The sequence below is a fragment of the Vombatus ursinus genome, unplaced genomic scaffold, assembly GCF_900497805.2.
Source record: "Vombatus ursinus unplaced genomic scaffold, bare-nosed wombat genome assembly UNPS02014811.1, whole genome shotgun sequence".
NCBI lineage: Eukaryota > Metazoa > Chordata > Mammalia > Diprotodontia > Vombatidae > Vombatus > Vombatus ursinus.
In genome coordinates, this window is record NW_020954589.1 from 19,869,128 (window position 1) to 19,890,615 (window position 21,488).

General features: G+C 39.8%; 1 protein-coding gene across 2 annotated transcripts; it reads right to left on the minus strand.

Moving 5' to 3' along the window:
- Positions 1-2,574: 2,574 nt before the first annotated feature.
- On the minus strand, positions 2,575-17,503 carry LOC114053461 (natural cytotoxicity triggering receptor 2-like). 2 transcript variants are annotated; one of them, XM_027876545.1, is made up of 6 exons: positions 17,187-17,481; positions 16,581-16,928; positions 15,187-15,253; positions 10,360-10,478; positions 7,721-7,776; positions 2,575-2,841 (listed from the first exon to the last, which is right to left on the minus strand). In XM_027876545.1, the coding sequence occupies exons 1-6, from the start codon at positions 17,236-17,238 to the stop codon at positions 2,614-2,616; spliced, it is 870 nt and encodes a 289-aa protein (XP_027732346.1). In that variant the 5' UTR covers positions 17,239-17,481; the 3' UTR covers positions 2,575-2,613. The 2 variants fall into 2 exon arrangements, with proteins under 2 accessions (XP_027732346.1, XP_027732347.1); XM_027876546.1 differs by lacking the exon at positions 7,721-7,776 and adding an exon at positions 15,005-15,059 and having other exon boundaries at positions 2,754-2,841; positions 17,187-17,503.
- Between the last annotated feature and the right edge of the window lie 3,985 nt (positions 17,504-21,488).

Here is a 21,488-nt window from a genome sequence, read left to right on the forward strand (position 1 = left end):
AATGGTCTCCCTGAAGTCTCCTGGCTTCCTTCAAGACTTGGCTCAAATCCCATACTCTGCAGTCCTATTCCAGGCACCTCTCCCCATCCCCACTGCTAATGTCTTTTTTTTCTCAAAAGACTAAGACAAAGGGAGCCCCCAACCCTCAGTCTAGCCCCAGGGTAGGTGTAATTGGGGTTGGGACCCTTATTCTATGCTAGCTTCCCTTGAGAATGGTGAAAAACCCTGATGGTCAAAGTAGGAGGAACAGAGAGCAGAAGTGCTGACCTCAGAGGAGATTGATGTGAGGGAAGTCACTGTGTGACTTCCCAAATGTCAGGTCTCTGAGTACTGAGCTAGGGCTGAGGCCTCTCCCCTGAAACAACAGGGCCCTTGGAAAATATGGCTGCCAATTATCAAGTCTTACTCTTTTAGAAAGATCTGAAAGCCAAGTTTCAAACAATTAATCAATAAACAAGTACTTGTTCAGTACCTTCCCTATGCCAGGCATAGTATTAGCTGCTGTGAATGGAACAGGCCCTATTCCAAAGGAACATGTAATAAGGAGACAACAAGTACATATAGAATACATACAACGTAAAAAATAAAGTTAACAGATATGAAGATATACAAAGTAGTTAAATAGATATGAGGTGGTAGGAGGACCAAAAGAGTGTAATGTTATGAAAACTCAAAGAGGAGAAAGAATCCAGAAAGAGAAGGTGGTTAACATGTTGAATGCTATTGAGAGGTAAAGATAGATGAGGAGGGAAAGAAGTGCATCCAACTGGGCCATTAGGATATCAACTTTGGGAGGGCAGTTTCAGCTGAGTGATGAAGTCCAAAGCCAGATTGCATAGGGTTTAGGAGAGATTTAGAGAAGAAATGGAGGCTCTGAACATAGATGGCTTTTCCAAGTTTATCTGAGAAGTTGAGGATAGATATAGGATGATAGATGATGGTAACATCTAGTAAAGGTTTTTTTTTTTAAATGGTGAGGGAGACTTGGTTGTATTTTTAGGCAGCATGAAAGGAACCAATAGGTAAGGAGATAGTAAAGATTAGAAAGAGAGGGGATAATAGTTGGAATAATCTGTTGGAGAAGTTGGGAGGGATGAGATGGTGGCCAGACCTTGTCAAGGGGAAGGGAAAAGGGGAAATAGTTAGGAGGTGACATCGGAGGGATGTAGGAGGATGTCCCCTATCCCTGGAAGGCACTCCTCCCTCACCCTCCAACTCATTGCATCTATCTCTTCTTTCAACTTGAAACTCCAGTACCACCTTCTTCACGAAACCTTTCCTGATTCTTTCCACTGCCGCTGCCCTCCCCTACAAACTACACTGTAATTAACTTCTTCATTATTCTCTTTATATTTATTCTGTATATACTTATATATGTCCTCTGGGCTCCCTTAATTAGATTGTCAACTCCTTGTGAATAGGAATCATTTCATATATTGTATTTGTATGACCAGCAATCAGTACAATGACTGGCACATAGTTGGCTGTTCTTAAAGAAAACCAAAATGACATCACATATTGGGGTCAAGGTATAGTGTGTCCAACTGTGGCTGATCAGACCAATATGAGTTTTGGCAGGCTCAAACATAGGTCAGGCACAAATAGTCCATATGAACATTTGGAGTGGAGATGTCTCTAAATATGGCACATAGTAGTCACTTCATAGATGCTTGTTGATTTATTGACTGATTGACTGACAGAAGGAGAAGAGGGTGTTCACAAGGAACAGCCTCAATTTTTTTTTTTTAGTAGGGAAAGAAAATGCTGTGGGAGGTTTGAAGAAAGAAGAGAAAGTTTAGAAGAATCACTGGGGTGAATAGGATAGAACAGTGGTGTTAAACTCAAATAGAAACAGAGGCCATTAAACTGTACATAAAAGATCCCCATGAACAGACACAACTTTAAAAAACCACATTAACATTATTTGTTTTATTATATTTTTATTTATTTTTCTAAATATTTCATAATTACATTTTAATCTGAATATTTACTATGCATTAGTGGATCCAAAGAAGCAAGAGGTGTAGTCATGATGTTAAGGCTAGACCTGCTGCCCAAGAACCCTTCAGTTAGAGAAGAGAGGGTGGTTTGAGGAGAGGAGGATTGCTGAGCAGCAGCAAGAACCCCGCTGCGGTAATAGGTACACCATAAACATGTATTGGAAGAAATAAGTTAATTAGTATATTATTTCTGTAATTATTCTTAAATGGTCCCTTGTTTTTATCTCTCCACTGAAAATGTAAGATGAAGACTTAATTGCCAACTATTAATTTGTCACTGTCTTCCTCCATCCCCTACCCCCTGCTCCTACATCCCTGCTCCCAAAGACCCTGGGTACAGGGCTCACAACAAAGGAGATCCCCAATATATTTCTGATCAATTAATCAATGAACATGTTTTTTATTTGGGCTGACTTTATTTTTAAAAAATAAATTGATTATTTATTTTTAACATTCATTTAAAAATTTTTTTGAGTTCTAAATTTTCTCCTCTCTAGTCCCTCCCCTACCCATTGAGAAGGGAAGCAGTATAATATCAATTATACATGTGAATCATGAAAAACATATTTCTATATTAGCAATCAACATGTATTTATTAAGCACCTACAGATGACTAACTCTCCTTGCCCATTGACTCATATATGGCTGTTGATTTGGGATGCTGATGTTCAGCCCTTGTGATGCTGGCATATTCCACAGACTCAAAGGGCATTTGCATAGTCTTCGAGCTGGATGCCTTCTGTGTGTTTGTGCACATCGGTTCTCTGGGGCCAATGTAGGTCACTGAGGCATAATGGATGTCCCCAGGACCTTCTTCATAGTCCATCTCCTTGGTGATGCCCTAGTAAAAGGAGAATATCAACATAAATTAAAGATTGAGATTGGAGGATTCACCAATGCCAGCTTTGGTGCTCACATTATGAGGCTTTGAAATGCTGTAGTGGCAAAGGACAACACGCCTCAGCATCACCAGGAATGTTATGAATTCATGTATAGACATTCTGTTAGAGATCACCTAAAGCAGAAGTTCAAGGACCCTCTGAATAGGACAAAAATCTTTATTTTCACTGAACTCTAACTGAAATTAAACATTTCTTTAATTACAAAGGTAGGCAATAAACACTATTCTGTAAAAGGGTCCATTGGTTTCTGAAGGGGTCCATATGATACAAAAAGGCTAAGAACTGTTGATCTACATCAACATTCTCACTTAAGAGTTGAGGAAACTGAACTCAAAAGAAGAAAAGTCACTTGCTAAGGTCACAAGTGGAGTTAGTGGCAAAGCTGCTTCTAGATCTCTATCTAGAAGCTATAGACAGGGATAGTTAGTCATCTGTAGGTAGATATTGGGAGTATCTGGACTCCCCATCACTGGCTTGCTTCCTTAGAGTTCCTGGTACTTGGTAATTAGCAGAATATTGAAAGATGACTAGTATCTTGAATGAGCACATGATTTGATTGTAGGGTTCTGAATATGGAAGGAGACTTCACAAGCTAGACAGCAGCTAGCCGGTACAGTGGATAGAGCCCTGGAACTGGAGTCAGGAAGACCTGAGTTCAAATCTAGCTTCAGATACTTATTAGCTATATGGCTCTGGGCAAGTCACTTAACCGCTATCTGCCTCAGTTTCCTCATATGTAAAAATGGGGATAATGACAACATCTACTTCCTAGGGTTGCTGTGAGGATCAAATGAGATAATATTTGTAAAGTTCTGTAACTATAACTTATTCATTTTCACTTGTAATAGGCCACAGTTTAATATCTGATGAATTTAGAATAACACTAGTGAACTCAAATCAAGGGATACCTATATTAAGGGATCCAAAATGAATTTTTGTAGCTGCCGTGTACATCCTTTTCCTGTTCAGGAGACAGATCACTACACAGAAAAGTAGTCTCCCACCGGTCTTCTGTTTAGCAAGGTACCAAGCAGCCTCAAAAGTTTTGATCAGGTCTGTCAGTTCATGTTTATAGATCAGAGGGGAGGAGTTGCCTCAGAGTCTCAGTAAGTCAATCACCTTGGAGAGATGCCTAGTCCCTAGCACCCAATTAGGACCTGTTCCTTATCCTCTCAACAAGGGACCAATGGGCATCCTCAGACTCTCCATAGTGAGATTACCATTACATTCCCCAAAAGCTCTTGGAATAAAGGAAAACTCTAGAGTAGCTATTGCCTCAATCTTGCAGGGAACTCAGCCTTCACAAAAATCTTCCTCTGATGCCTACTAGTGGTGTGGAAGTAACCCTGGGCTGGAGACCAAGCTCTGGTCACTTCTACCAATTTAGGAAGACCTTGAGCACAGGTCTGAAAACAAACCATGTCTCTTACCCAAGTACCAGTTTAAGTCTGCAGAGACTCCTGACCAACAAATTATCTACTAGGTGATTAGTTTTTTGGTTGTAGATAATAATAATTAATAATAATAGCACCAATATTTATATGGGGGGCAGGTAAGTGGTGCAGTGCTGGGTCTGAAGTCAGGAAAATTCAATTTCCTGAGTTCAAATCCAGCCTCAGACCCTTACTAGATGTGTGATCCTAGGCAAGTCACTTAACCCTACTTGCCTCAGTTTCCTCATCTGTAAAATGAGCTGGAGAAGGAAATGGCAATCCACTTTAGTATCTTTGCCAAGAAAATCCCAAATGGGGTCAAGAAGAATGGGACATGATTGAAGTGACTCAATGACAACAACCACAACCACACACCATCTATTGTTGCTTGTCCTTCCTTTCTAAATGGATCAATGACATCACAGGGTGATGTCTTGACTTGCTTGTGAATTGGATTTAAGTGAGGCAGAGTGGAGCAAAATGGTCAGTCTCATTCTCTGTTCCAGAGTCATCAAATTCTAGTGACAAGACAAAGTCAAGATGACTGGCAATGGCCTGGATGCAGTGGATGACCTTGGCATCTTCCATGTCTGACCAAACTCTAAGTGCTCCACAGTGCCTGCTTCAGCTGCCTTCATGGCCATTAGAACAAATTGTTCTCATCCAACCATTCTGATGGGGATGACTTCACATGCTTAGGACAGACATCCCCCTAACTCACTGACAGGTTTGAGACCCCTTGGTTACTTTCAACCTGGTTTAGTTCATCTGTTGAGATGGTTTTATCATGGTGTGGCTGCTGTGCATGCTACAGTTTCTTGGAGCCACCATACCACCTAGTTGCCTCTAGGAGAACCATAAAACAAATTTAAAATATATATAAGTAGAATAGTACAGACAAAAGAGTGTTAGTATTTGGAGCACTGATTTTGGAATCACAGAAACCTGAGTTCATATCTCAGCTCTGCCTGTGTGAACTTGAACAAGCCACTTAACTGAGCCTCAGTATTCCATCTATAACATGAAGAGGTTAGACTAGATGACCTCCAAAGTATCTTCCATCTCTAGAGTTTTGATAGTATGGATAACTAGGGCCTTTTCTCTGGTTGCCCACCTTCTAAAGGGGCATGGACACAACATTTTCCCTTCTTTTATTCCAATACTTTTTAGGTATTTCTGTGGGCTATGCATCTAGAAAAACATCCTTTCCTGCCTCAAAGCTGATCTCCACTAATTTTTGCCTCCTGTGCCTTCCTCTATCTAATACTTCTCTTCCCAGAGGTTGTCTGTAAAGTTCAACTAACAGTTCTTCTATGTCCATGCATCTGCACCATGAAGATCCAGCCCCTCTCCTGGGGCCCCACCTTTTGCTATGAGCATCTGCCCCTTTTTCACTGGACTACTGCACCTCCACCTGCTACTTTCCCCCTCTCTGACCTTCTAAGTGATTATCCTCTTGCCCAATTGGATTGTATCCAACTAGAGGAAACCATCTTCTTCATCACCCCTTCCTCAACCCCCCACCCATTCCAGTCCCTGCAACTGTCCAATGAGATAGCCAGCCCCGCCCCCATTTGCCCTTTGTTTCTTCCTAGGGGTTGTCTTCTATATCTTTCCTCCACTCACTAATGACACTTTCCAACTTTTTTTTTTTTTTTTTTGCACATGAGAATACTTCATTATGGCTCTGTGTACAAGGCAATAAATGCATAAATACTGAAAATGAAGTTTCTCATTTCAAACACAAGCTTTATGACTGGTGACATAAACACCACCTTTTACTGTTTTGAGAAATATTTTAGATAATTTTTTTTAAAAAATGACAGATCTGGGGCAGCTAGTTGGTGTAGTGGATAGAGCACTGACTCTGGAGTCAGGAGGACCTGAGTTCAAATCCAGCATTAGATACATAACACTTACTAGTTGTGTGACTCTGGGCAAATCACTTAACCACAACTGCTTCACCAAAAAATAGATAAAAATGACAGATCTCCTTCCTTTAGATGGCAGGTCTATCTCCAACTGGGTCCTTGGGACTAGGAAGGGAGAAGATTCATCTTACTCAAAGATTAAAGAATGAGGAAGATGACTTTTTGGTAAATAAATTGAGTTTTGTTTTTAGCTCTGGACAGAGGTTACTGTAGTCAAAAGAGTGCAATACTGGGAGTCAGGAAATATGGACAGAAGTTTTCATTCTGCAGTTAACTTTTTGTGTGACCTTAGTCAGTTCTGTTCACCTCTCTGAACCTTAGACTCTTCTCTTCTAATCAAAGCTATCTGTTAATTAGAGAAATGCAAATTAAAACAACTCTGAGGTACCACCTCACATCTATCAGAAAGAAAAATGATAAATGTTGGAGGGGATGTGGGAAAATTGGGGCACTAATGCACTGTTGGTGGAGTTGTGAACTGATCCAACCATTCTGGAGAACAGTTTGGAAATATGCTCAAAGGGCTATCAAATAGTGTTTATCCTTTGATCCAGCAATACCACTACTAGGTCTGTATCCCAAAGAGATTTTTAAAAAGATGGGAGGGACCTATATGTAAAAAAATATTTATAGCAGCTCTTTTTGTGGTGGCAAAGAATTGGAAATTGAGGGGTTATCAGGGAATGGCTGAACAAGTTGTGGTATACGATTGTAATGGAACAGTATTGTGCTATTGCATGAGCAAGATGATTTCAGAAAAAACCTGGAAAACTTACATGAACTGATGCAAAGTGAAGTGAGCAGAATCAGGAGAACATGATAACATAGTAATAGCAATATTGTAAGAATGATGAATTGTGAATGACTTAGCTATTCTCAGCAATGCAATGATCCAAGACAATCCCAAAAGACCCATGATGAAAAATGCCATCCACCTCCAGAGAAAGAACTGATGGAGTCTGAATGCAGATACTATTTTTCATTTAATTTTTTGATGGCTTTTTATTTCTTGGCCTGTGTTTTCTTTCACAACATGACTAATGCAGAAATATACTTTGCATGATTGTACATATATAACCTTTAGAAAAATTGCTTATCATTTCAGGGAGAGGTGAGGGAGGGAGAGAACTTAGAACTCAAAATTTTAAAAAATGAATGTTAAAAATTGTTTTTACATGTAATTGGGAATAAAAAATAAAATGTTACTAAAGTTTTAAAAAAATCCTTCCCTTCTAAAATGAATGGGTTGAACTAAGCAAATCTCTCTGTTCCCTTCTACCTCTAAATTCTAAGATCCTAGAATCTACTCTGAGATGTGGGGATAAACCCCATCCTGTCCACAGTACAGGGCTCCAGGGTGGGTCGGCTGAGATAATACAGATGAAAAAGAGGAAGCCCTTTATAGGTAGGCATGTTTAATGTTTAACCATTAAAAAATGGTTAGCTTTACTTACCCTAGATTTTTGCCTCTTGTTCTCAAAGTCATTGCTCATTTGATGGAAATCATCACCTGCCAAAACACACACCTTTAGCAGCCAGACTCCTTATGGGGAAGTTGAGAGGAGATGTTCTACCCCTCCTCTTCCTCTGTTTGCCTAGGTCTGATTGTCTCCACCCTCATCTTCAGAATGCATACCACAGACAGTGGGCCACATTTAGCATAGCAATGGCACATCATCAGAGGTTAATAAATGTTTATTGATTGATTGATGCTTTCTATGGTAGGTGCAGTGGATAGAGCGCCAGACCTAGAGTCAGGAAGACCTGAGCTCAAATCTGCCCTCAGATATTTAGTGGCTTTGTGACCCTGGACATCTGTCTGCTTCAAGTTCCTCACTTAGAAGATGGTGATAACAATAGCAGCTATCTTTTAGCATTGTTGTAAGGATTAAATGAAATATTTTTTAAAGATGTCACCACAGTGTTAGGCACATGGGTGCTTAATAAATGCTTATTTCCTTCCTTTTACCCTTTCTTTTGCTTTTCACTATTGCCTCCAATCCGTTCAAAACTTCACATTCCTGTGTTTCATTCCCTGAAATTGGTAGGAACAGTAGCAGTGAAGAGGACCCAACTGGGGAAAGTAATAGGTTATCTAGGGCAGCTAGGTGGTGCAGTGGATAGAGTGCTGGGCCTAGAGTCAGGAAGACTTATCTTCCTTAGTTCAAATCTGGCCTGAGATACTTATTAACTGTGTCATCCTGGGCAAGTCACTTTACTCAGTTTCCTCATCTGAAAAAGGAAATGGGAAACCATTCTAATATCTTGGCCAAGAAAACTTCAAATGGGGTTATGAAGAGTAGGACCTGACTGAACAACAAATAAGTTATCTCTTTTAAATATATTATATACCATTATATATTGTTATAACATAATATTATGTATAGTATAAATACATACAAATATAGAATATACATGATAAATAATATTATAATTAAAATTAATTAAATTAACCTTAACCTATTAAAAGTAATAGGGTATTAATATCCATAGAGTATCTGTAGGTGTTTTATGTCATTCTTCCACTTGAAAGCCTCCATGGATCCCTATTGTCAACAAATAATGTTGACCTGGCATTTAAGGTTCTGCACCATCTGACTCTGATCCACCTTTTTAGGCTCATTACCTAGTACTCTTTTTCATTTATTTTATGTTTCAAACAACCTGGACCTTTCCCTCCTTTCTCATCCTGCCTTCTTCTGTCTGCATGTCTTTGCTCATTCTGTTATCTCTGCCTGCAATAGCACTCCCCAGACCCAGGTCCAGGCCCATTTCTATCTGCTGTAGTCTCTCCCTTCCTTCAAGGCCCAAGTCAAGTGACACCTCCTCTGTGAAGCTTTCCATCTCCCCCCTCTCCAACTTTTCCCCTCTCCAAAACCAGCTGAAAGGGAGAGTCCTCCTTTTTAATTTCCTCAGCACATTATGAATAAACCATTCTATTACCCTTATATAACTTTCCTTTGTATCAACTGACAATCAACTGATCAATCGATAAACACTTATTAAATGCTTACTAAGTACCAGGAATACAAACAAGAGGCAAAGGATAGTCCCTGACCTCAAGGAACTTACAATCTAATAGGGGAGACAATATGCAAACAAATATAATCAAGAAACATTTCTTAAGCACCTACTATGTGCCAGATACTGAAAATACAAGCACAAAGAAACAATCCCTATTTGTAAGGAGCTTGTATGATAATTATTCGGGCTCACGCCTTTCCCCCATTATACTGTAAGTCTGTATCATATCTTTTCATGAGCTCCACTGCCAATCGCTGTGTTCATAGAAGGCACTTAGCAAATGTTTGTGGAATTAAATTGAATTAAATGAGTTGAATTTATTTGAATTGTGGGCAGTGGCCTGGAGAAAGTGGGGAAAGGGAAGAGAAAGATCCCATATTTTATATATCCATGCAAATATTTGTGACATACTCAGTGAATTTAAAAAGAAACCTTTTGGATTTGAAAGGTCTGTGTATTCATTTAAGGCATGTTTATAAACTTTTGTTGTTGTCATGCAGTCATTTCAATCATGTCTAACTCTTCACCACCCCATTTGGTTTTTCTTTGTCAATGATACTGGAGTAATTTGCCATTTCCTTCTCTAGCTCATTTTACCGGTGAGGAAACTGAGACAAACAGGTGACCTACCCAAGGTCAAACAGCTAGTAAGTATCTGAGCCCAGATTTGAATTAAGGAAGAAGAGTCTTCCTCACTCCAGACCTGGAGCCCTATCCATTGTGCCACCTAGCTGCCACATTTATGAACATATGTGTAAAAGGCCTGTGTTACCAAGCCCTGAGGGAGTTACAGCGATGAATGAGATGCAGTCTATGGCCCCAAGAAGTTCACAGTCTACCAAGAGGATAAGCAAACTTTAACCATAACAAAGTAGAACGAGTGTGTCACAGGAGAGAAATATAAAGGGATCAGCATAGGGATGGCCCAGAGGCTCTACAGAATCCATCCTGGGTCATCTTTCCCCAGCCCCTGGGACGTAAATGCTAGAAAGATGTGAGGGTGTGGAGCATGAGGGCAGTGAGAGGCAGAAAGTGAGAGAGAGAGAGGTGAGAGTTTTCTCTCTCTTACCTTTCTTGACTTTCTGGTGGAGTTTCTTGATGTACACAGTTCCTGTAATAAGGACCCCTAATAGGAGCAGGAAGGTCAGGACCACACCCAAAATGAGGAATTTCTCCTTTTCTAAGAAACTTATGGAAAGAGAGATGTGTCAGGTGAGAAGGAAAAAAGAGAGAGAGAAAGAGAGAGAGAGAGAGAGAGAGAGAGATCCAAACTATGGGAAATCAAATTATTCAGTGAGAATAGGTAGATTTTGGCTTTAGGAGCCTCTTACCACCTTTTGTGATTTTTTTTCCCACTGGTCTCCAGTGATCTCAGATTCCTCCTTCTGTTTGCCCTTAGCTGCCAAGAGTTCTCTATTTCAGTGCTTAGCTCCTAGTTTAAAGCAGTTCCTCTTATTCCGAACCTTTCCCAGTATCCTCTTCTCACCAAAACTTACCTATCCTGTCATAAGGTCATAGGCTTAGAGATAGTTTAGGAAGGTCTCCATCATAAAACTCCAGAGACTAAGTATTCTTATTCACTTGTCACCATCTGCTCACTTTATGCCTTGTAAACTCTACCTTTTTCTATCTTTATTAATTGCTGCCTGCCTAGAAGTAAATGGTTTTGATTCCTACTTCCTCTTTTCTCATTCTTTCTTCTTCAGCCCTTCCCTTCCCACTCCAACTGTGATCTCCCTTTCCACTCTGCCTTTGGAATTCCTATTCCATAATGAATAAACTTTCATTCTGGACAGGGCCTCCCCAGATAATATAGCACTCAAGGCCACCCTCTCCAACACTGGCTATACCTTCTCCCATATCATCTCTTCCCACCCTCCACCTAATCACACTGGTCCTGGAGAAGATGTCAGAACACACTGTAGCTACCCACAGTCACTTCCGGATTCCTGATATCACTTCTCTTTTTCCAGAATCTCAAGCCAGCTGGCCTGGGTTGATGCCACATCAGCTTCTGCTCATGAATCCTTTGCCTCTCATGGTTTAATTCTTTCTATATCCCAACCCCAGTTTACTCCCACCATTGACCTCTTACACTCCTACTCATGCTGATGAAAGGAACTGGAAAAAGTCACAAAAACTGAGCTGTCTTTATCTTATTTAATGTCAACTGGGACCTTATGGATGCAAAATATTTTCATTTCTCTCTAATTAATTTCCTATTTGACTCCCTACAGTAGCTATTCCAAATCTTCTCTTCTCTCCTCTCCTCAGTCTTCCTATGATGGCTCCTAACCTTCATTCTCAGCTGAGGTTTTAGCCTCTTCTTTTAATGAAAAAAACTAAGGCCTTCTTCAAATGCTGCCTTTACTCACCTTCTCTTCTTCTCAAAGCTCCTTGACTTCATCTTCCAGGCTTTCCTCTTCCAATTTTTGATGAAGTGGCCCTTTTCTAGCACAGCCTCTCTACATATGCCCTTAATCTGTCCTTTCTTGTTTTCTTCATTGGTCCTTTAATCATTCCTTCTTTCTCTCTGACCTTCAATTTCTTCCTATCAGTTACTTTTCTGCTGCCTTCAAATTTGCTCATCTCCCCCATTTAAAAAAAATCCTTCTTTAGAATTTATCGTCCCTTCAACCTATTATCCTATGTCTCTTCTCTCTTTCTCTGTCAAATTCCTAGAGAAAGCTATCCACACCTGTTGTCTCAACTTCACCTTTTCTCTTGTGCCTTTACAAACTGGCTTCCAACTTTATCCAAAGTGTCATTTCCTAAAACTGGTCTCTCTAAAGTCATCCATGATCTCTTAATCACCAGATCTAATGGTGTTTTCAAAGGCCTCATCCTTTTTAATCTGTGTGTTACATTTAACTCCATTGACCATCTCCCCCTCCTAAATATTCTCTCCTTTCTGGGTTTTTGTGAAACCACTCTCTCCCAGCTCTCCTTCTACCTTTTGTTTATTTCTCTTCAGACTCCTATGCTCACTTATTATCTGTATCATGCCCCTTAAATATGGGTATACTCCAAGGGTCTCTTTTGGACCTTCTTTCCTTCTTTGTTAGTATATCAACTCCCACAGATTTAAATATCATCTCTATGCAAACAACTCACAGATCTATATATTCAGCCTGTTTCTCTCCTGAGCACCAGGCTTGAATCATTGTCTAATGAACATTGCAAGTTTTCCAGACTGGAAACATTTTAAACTCAAGCAGTCCAAAAGAGAACTCATTATCTCCCTTCCTCCCCCCACCCCCACAAACATACCCTTTTACGAAACTTCAATTACTCAAAAAGCATTTGTTAAGCATTTACTATGTGCCACTCACTGCTAAGAGCTAGAGATACAAAGAAAAAGCAAAACCAGTTCCTGTCCTTATAGAGCTTGCATCCTAACAGGGGAGATGATATATCCAAATTTCTGTTTCCTTCAAGGGCACTCCCATTCTTCTTGTCTCTCAGGTTTGTGATGTTGGCATTATCCTTGACTTAGTCAACTTCACATATTCATTCACTTTCTAAATGTTGTCATTTCCACCTCCACAACAGCTCTTTCAACTTATCCCTCTTTCTTTTCCCATAGCTATAACTTTAGTTCAGGTTCTCATTATACCTACCTTTTGTTAAATCATTTTTCAGTCATGTCTGACTCTTCATGACCCCATTTGGGGTTTTCTTGGCAAAGATACTGGAGTGGTTCACCATTTCTTTCTCTGACTCATTTTACAGATGAGGAAACTGAGGCAAAAAAGATTAGATGACTTGCCCGGGGTCACACATGTAGGAAGTGTCTGAGGCTGGATTTCAACTCATAAAGATGAGTCTTTCTGACTTCAGGCCCAGTGTTCTATCCACTGCACCACTCAGCTGTCTCCTACCACATACCTAGACTATTGTAGTAACCTCCTAATCAATTTCCCTGATTCACGGTTCTGCTTACTCTGGTCCATCTTCACATTGTTGTCCAAATGAATTTTCCTAAGTACAGATTTGACTGTCATTCCTCTATTCAATAAACTTCAGTGATTCTCTTTTGCTTCTAGGATAAAATATAAATTCATTTATTTGATTTTTAAAGCCTTTTACAACCTGGTCTCAATCTACCTTTCCAGTTTCAACATATATTACTTCCCTTTCCACACTATACCATGCAGCCAAACTATCATTTATTTTTCTAATCCTTACTTGGACATTCCATCTCTCATGGATGAAGTGCACTCCTTCTCTACCTCTGCCTAACAACATCCCTCACAGCCTTTAAAAAGTAGATCAAGCACCACTTCCACAACTGCTAGTGCACATACTCCCTAATTACTTCGTATTTCATTACCTAGTATTTATTTTATGTTTATTCTGTGTATGCCTAAATAAGTATATGCATACATGCATATATAGTGTCTGTGTGTATATGTATATATGTGCATGCATATACATACATATACCATATAGATGTTGTCTCCCATGATTGAGCAGAAGTTTCTAGAGAGTAGGAATTGTTTCTCTTTTTTACTTTTCTATCTTTAGTACCTAGGACAGTGACTGGCATACGAGGCACTTAATTAAAACTTATTGAATGATAACGGGTATGAATATTGCCCCTGAAGAGAACAAGCATATGTTCACAGAGTCCTTCTAAAGCCCTGTCTTAAGCCAAAGCCTTAATTTAATGGGGAGACTTTTCCCTCCTCCTTTGCTGCCCAAGGCAACACCTCGAGGTGGAATTTCAAGCACCATGACAGATCCCAAGGTAAATGTTTTAAAGGCACACAGGCTTTACAGAAGAGCTCAGAGAACATGCTTACACAATATAATATGCTAAGAAAACCTTGGACTAGGAGATAGGAGATCTGGGTTTTAGTTCTAGTCTACTAGTAACTCATAAAGGAAGGGAGTAGAACTTTGGGCAGTTCACTTTTTCCTCCCTGGGTCTCATTTTCATCATCTTTAAAATGAAAAGGTTGGATTAGATCATCTCTGGTGGCTTAATGGATAGATCACTGGGCCTGGATCTTGGAAGACCTGAGTTCAAATATAGTCTTAGACACTTACCAGCTGTGTGACTCTGGGCAGCTCACTTAACCTTTGTCTGCTCAGTTTACTCAACTGTAAAATGAGGATGAATAGTACCTAGGTCCTAGAGTTGTTAAGAGGATCAAATGAGAAAATGTATGTAAAGTGCTTTGTAAACTTTACAATACTATGTAAATGCTAACTATTATTATTACAGCACCTACCCAGGAAAGAAGCAGCTGTCATCTTCTATCCTTTCTAGACACTTCCCTAATCTCTCATAGCTGTTAACTGGAGTGCTAAGAGGACAGAAATCTCATCCTACCCTGTACTTTCTATACTACACCATTTTGCTGGGCTTGGTTCCTTTAAGTCAGGAATAAAGGAAAGCTCTTGGGTGCAGGTGGGCAGGCAGGAAGTCTGGGGTGGGGGCTCCTCTGCTTGACTGGGAGGGAATCTCCTTTGCTTTTGATTACTAACTGGTGACCAGTCCCTCATATGTCTGACCTGGTTTGTCTGTATTATCTCAAGATTAGACAGGTGTGATAAGCAGATGACTGGCGATGGATCAGAGGGGAAATAGGGAGAGGAGCTTTCCACATCACATCAAGCACACTGGACTGTGGCATGGAAAGAATATGAATTCAGGTCACAGGAAACTTAAGTGGGGGAAATATTAAGGACATATTCTCCAGACTTACCTTGGGCTTCCTGGCTCTCTTTTCTTCGCATGGAGAAGAGAGGTGCTCAATAAGACTGAACACAGGTCAGTGAAATTAGAATCTAGATAAATTTAGCTTAGGAAAACACATGGATAAGTGACTTGGAGGAATACAGGGAATGCTGGACAGGGGGCTTACGGGTCACAGGGAAATATTTGTACCTGCAGGTGGCTGGAGTGTTGGAAGGGACTCCTGAAGTAGTCCAAATCTCTTTGGTGGTGTTCTGGGCTACAAAAAGAAGACAGTGAGAGAAACATGTGGGAGAGACACTTGCCTTCCTGCCTTCCATCTGTCCTTTCTCAGGAGCTATTGGTAGATAGTTCCTTTTACAAAATACTATGCACTATAGCAAAGCACTGTATTTCATATTATATTGTTTCATACTATATTGTATCCTATATCATTCCTTGTGTATTTTCTAGTATTTTATTATTTTGTTCTTTTTGTCATAATGCTCTGCCATCCCAGATGGCTTGGTTAAATATTTCATTGGGGCTGCTCTCCCTGTCCTCAGCAGATGGCTGAATCTGATGACATGAAGACAAGTGGTATCTCCTTCAGTTCCAGCTGTGGCTCCACTGCTTCCAAGAGAGAGGGTCTAGAGGGTAGAATGAAGCAAGTTTGTGTGTGATTGTGCATGTGCGTGTGCATGAGAGAGAGAGACAGACAGACAGACAGACAGACAGAGAGAGAAAGAGAGACAGACAGAGACAGAGAGACAGAGAGAGACAGAGTTTTGAGCAAAAATTTGCTAGCTTCCTCTTCTTCAACCTAAAGAGTCCTGATCTTGGGGCTGGCAGAAGAGATAACCTTGATTTACTAGCTTATCCTTTTTTGACCTGGAGCCATTAAAACTGACACCATGAAGGACCTGCTGTTATGTGGAACAGAGGGGAAATCTTCAGTGATCAAAACTGCAGAGCCAAGACAATGTGGATGAAGCATGCGTAGACTACATGGGGCAGATCCTTCATGGATAAACTCCATTCAGGTTGGAGACTGATCCCAGTTAGCTTTATTTTCCTTTCTCTGTTCTCACTCTGTCTTCTAATAGTGCAAGTACATTCTCCTTGGAACCTAATGTTTCTCTGGGATTTGGGAGGAATTCATCCTTGCTTCTTAAAAAGTTTATTTACCATTTTGTGTTTAAAAAACTAATTTTTCTCCTTTGAGCTAACAAATGCAAGAGCTATCACAGATTTGCTAAGCATGCTTGCTATTGCATGAATGCAATGTGTGTGTGTGTGTGCGTGTGTGTGTGTGTGTGTGTGTGTCTCCCTGGACCCCAGTGAACCCCACAAAGATTTTTTTTCAAAGAAACAAGGAGATGACTCACCTCGAGGATGGGTAGCCCAATTCTTTCTAATCTCAGAGTGTAGAGAGCAGGGGGAAGTGGAGAGGAGTAGGGTAGAGGAGAGCAGAATAAAGGACTAGAAAACCGTCCTATCTGGGAATCCCAAGGAGGCTTGATTCTCCCATCCAAGGACCTTGCTTTTAGAAAGTGATTAATAAAATTTTTCTGAATTCATTGAGATTTGAGTTGAAATGGTCTTACCTGGAGACACTACCAGGTGGATTCTCTTGAGGATAATGGCATTGTTTTTCTTGATGGTCATGCACCAGTAATGTCCTGAGTCCTTTTCCCTGAGTCCTGACATTATGATGATGATGTGGCCAGACTTAGACTCATCAATTAATTGAAGGGAGAATTTACCTTCTTTGGTGAAAACCCAGAATTTTGTTATGACCACTAATTTGTTACAATCCTTTCTATTCTCTTGTAGTTTACACCAAACTTTCCAAGACTTCTCATGGTCCTTGAGAGGATACGAGCAGCTTACATTCAACATCTGCCCTTCTTTTCTTAAGTAGTTCTCATCCAAACTTCTTGTTTCCTGGGAGCCTGCAGAGCACAGCTTCAGGTCAGCAGAAGTTTGGGTTACAGCTCAAGACCCTCTCCCTGGTCTGACTGGAGGAAACTAGGATAAGAGGGGACCTAGTCTCTTCAGGAAGCCTCCTTCCCCCAGATTATGCTCTGTAGAAGCAGTCCAGGCTCCCCAGATAGCCTCCCTCTCTGCCCCCTGACGTGTCTGCACAGTTGCCTGATCTCACTCCCTTCTCTTCTCATTCCCTTTTCCTCCTCCATGCCTTTCCTCCTCACCTGAGATTCCCAGTGACATCAGGAACAGCAGCAGTGGGGCTTCTCTGGCCATTCTGGACCTCTTCAGGCATTTAGGGGGTAAGGACACCTCACCTCATGCCTCCTCAGTCTGGAACCTGGGGAGGCAGTACAAGGGGCAGTACGCTGACTCTTCTCTTACTGCTTCTGATTCTCTGAGAAGAAAGAAGAACTAAGGGAACAGAGAAAGAGAGTCCTTATGGGGGAAATAGGGGAAGTAGAGGGAGCAGAAGTGCTGAGCTCAAAGGCGAGGGGAAGAGCTCCTACTGAGGACCCTTCACTTGTGAAATCTCTGAGCCTGAGGTTGACCAAGAGTTCCTCCTCTGCAATGGCCTGGGCCCTTAGAAAATATGGATTTTTCAGCAAATGGAAACCCAGGCTGAAAACAGGAAGAAAACTTTTTTTTTTTAATTTGGTTAGGTAGTGGGGTTAAGTAACTTGCCCAGGGTCACACAGCTAGTAAATGTTATGTGTCTGAGGTCACATTTGAACTCAGGTCCTCCTGAATCCGGGGCTGGTGCTCTATCCACTGCACCACCTAGCTGCCCCTGGCAGAAAACTTTTGCAGGGTATTTTATTTTTTAAACTAAGTTAAAAATGTTTGGGTTTTGTTTTTCCTGTACTTCTTTATTGGTGTAGACCATATTTTTATGGCCCTACAGAGCAGTTTCTTAGAGCTGTGTGTGAAGGCACAGAATAAAGCTTCGTGGGCTCAGTCAGGTGAGTCAGTGCACTCGTACTGTGCATATGGTTTGGCCGATATTGCCCCAACATTAGCTGCAAGCAGCCCTAACATGGGGGAAGAGATAGGGAAGCAATTATTCCATTAGGAGAAGTACATTTTTTTTCCAAGGAAAAATGTTTAAACTAGGATATCATTTAGCTAGCAGTTCTGGTCACTGATTTTGAATGTTTTTGTATTTTTTTTTATTTTTAAGAGGGTTTTTTAAAATTTTAAATCTCCATTCCCCCCTCCCCCATCCCTTTCCTGTTCTAAGAGCCATGCCCACCAGAGCAAATTTCCATGTTTATAATAGCTGTGCTCAGTGATAGCAACACAGACTGAATTAGGAGCCTTGCTCTCTGCCTGTTAACACAAAAACAGCCAGCACTTCCAGGAAAGGACAGTGTGGACTGGAGTACTATTCTGAAGAACCCACAATAATTGAAATTCTTCAGAAAAATCTAATTTTCTTCACAAAATTGCTGGGATTTTCCTTTTATTCAACAACAAAATTCTGGTTTCCATAGCTCCCATCTCTTGGCTCCAGTGTCTGATAGAAGAAAGGAATGGGGAACATTAGGCCATGGTTATTGGATGGAGAGCTGCAGAGAAGGTGGCACTGTGTGTCTTCCTTGACTTTTTTGACACCCAGCTTTGTTGGTGTTTTTGTGAGATCATATCTGGCCTAGAGAAAGACTTAAGCACAACAGAACTTCAACTGCTAAAGATTTGAAGGTTGTTATTATGTTGTGGTTATTGTCTTGATATTTTGATGCAAAAATGTTTCTGACCAGTGGGTAAATTAACAAAATGTGATACAAAATCATAATTGAGAACAAGTAACTGTACATCACTGAATATGTTACTTTAGTAAACAGTAATATTTCTTTACAAAATAAATACAAACAAGAAAGAATGTTTTCACACATATTGGGGAACTTCTAAATAATGTACAGAAATTGTCAAAATAACAATTCTAATAAACATAAGGACCTTGTAAATGATATGTACAAATTATCAATACATTTAAAACATTTAAAAAAACAAGAAAAAAAGAAATTAAAAGCAAACAAACAAAAAAAAATACTTTTTCTTCTCACACGCTGGTGTCTCGGGTAGATACCAGATGTGGAGATTCCCAGAGATCCTGGAGGAGTGGGGGGGGGGGGAAGAGAGCAGGAATCTTGTGCTAGAGCTCAGTTTGGGGCTCAGGTAGGACTCGGACACCTGAGATTAAAGTCTTCTCTTGTGAAATATGTAACTTCAGCTTAATGGCAGCTGCTGGGGAGGTGAGAAAGGGGTCAAGAAATACATCTCAGCCAGTGAGCTCCTCATTTCCCCTTCTTCTAAGCTCTGAGGCTATCTCTGTGACATTTGCTACTAATTTGTGTATGTCATACATTCTATTTCTTTTATAAAAATTGTTTTAAGCTTACCAAAATATCAAAAGAAAAAAGCATTTCCACATGCACAGCAAAACACAAAAATGTGATTCTGTATGAAATCATGAATCTTATTTCTTACTGCTTGCTTTACAAAAAAGTATTTGATAAATTCTACACATTATTTTCCAAATTATCCTGCTTGTCTGTACACCCTTATGTCCTTTGTTCATTTTAAAATAAAGCTACAATGGTTTTTTTATCACTATTTTTAATTCCCCTTGCATCACCCCCACTCCCCAAATTAAAAACAGAAAGAAAAAAATCCTTGTAATAAATAAGCATACTCAAGCAAAATAAATCCCTACACTGGCCATATCCAAACATGCATATCTCTTTTTGCATTTGTGTCCATTACCCCTCTGTTAGGAGGTAGGTACTACATGTCATTGTTCTTCTGGGGACATGATTGGTCATTGCATTGATCAGAGTTCTTATTTCTTTAAAAGATATATTTTTCTTTGCCATCATTGCCATCCTTATTATCATCCTTGTATAAATTGATTCTGCTCAATTTACTCTGCATCAGTTCATATTACCCAGAATTCTCTGGATTTGTTTCTTTTATTTTTTCTTATGTCACAATAATATTTTCCATCCATATGCTACAATTTGTTCAGCCATTTCCCAATTGTCTAAGAGGTGATCTAAAGTATCATCATAGATTCTAGTCATTTGTTGTTAATTTTTTCCCTCCCCACCTTCAACTCATTAATTCCTCTTTAGGGAAAAAAAAAGGTTGTTTTGCTTATGACTATTCTTACCCCACTATAATTCTATCTCTACCCCCCCACTTCTCTACCCTCTCTTATTTCCCTGCTGAGTTTCATGTATTTCTATAACAAATTGTTCATGTGTCTGCATTAGACTCTTCTTTGACCATTTTAGATAGGAATGAGGTTAGTTTGATTTCCATTTTCCCCATCCCTTTTTGCAAGTTTATGCACTCTTTTTACAACCCCTTATTCCCCCATTTTATTCTAATGCATTCCTTTCACCTTTAGAACAGAACCAATATGCCCTCCCCTTATGACTTCCATTTTTCTAATTTAGTACCCTTGAAGTCACTGAAGTTCTGAACATTTCTTTCTTTTCTTCTTATTAGAATGTAAGTGCTACACCAACATGCAGCTCCTTTCAATTGCTGAAATAAATTTACCCTTCTAGATTTCTCTTGATTCTTGTGTTTGTATTTCAAAATTCCTATTCAAGTGTGGACTTTTCATAAGAAATTATTGAAAGTGTCTATTCCACTAAAGTCTCATGCTCCCTCCCCCACCCCCCACAACCTCTCCTCTCCAAGTAGGATTATAGTCAACTTTTCAGAGTAAATTATTACAGGTTACAAGCCTAGATCTTGTTTATAATAGAAGCTGCCAAGGAGCTTTGGATTTTTGCTATGACATTCCTGAGACTATTCTTTTTAGAGTTCCTTTCAGGAGGAGACCAGTGAACTCTTTTTTTCTTTAATTTATAGATCTAGGCTACTTTCATTTATGATGTCTTAAATAGTAATATACAAGGCCTTTTCAAATTTTGTTTTTCAGAGAATCCAATGATTTTTAAACTACTTTTTCTTGACCCATTTTTCAGGTCAGAATTTAAAATAAAAACTTCAAGTTTCTTCTTTTTTTCAGATTTTTGATTTTCTTCTAATATTTCTTCTTGTCTTGAGTCATTGATTTCTGTTTGGTGTGTGCTAGGTTTTAGGGATCCGTTTCTTGGGTAAGATTGAATCACTTTCTCTCCTAAGCTGTTTTTTCCTCTTCTAATTCTTTCTTACAGAGCTTTTATCTCATTTTTAATAACTTGATTAATTTTTTCTAGTATTTGGATAATTCTTGCAGAAAATCTATTTTCCCCTTTCTTTCCCATTTTTCCAGGGTAACTCTTTCCTTATTGGGGGAGGAGAAGAATCTCTATATTTGCAATAAATTTTGGATGTTGGTTGGTGTCTTTTTTTGATTTACTCAACTCCCCACCTTCAACTCTTTAATCCCTCTTTAGGGAAAAAAAAAGGTTGTTCAGCTTATGACTATTCTCACCCCACTATTACTCTATATCTACCCCCCACTTCTCTACCCTCTCTTGTTTCCCTGTTGAGTTTGATACATTTCT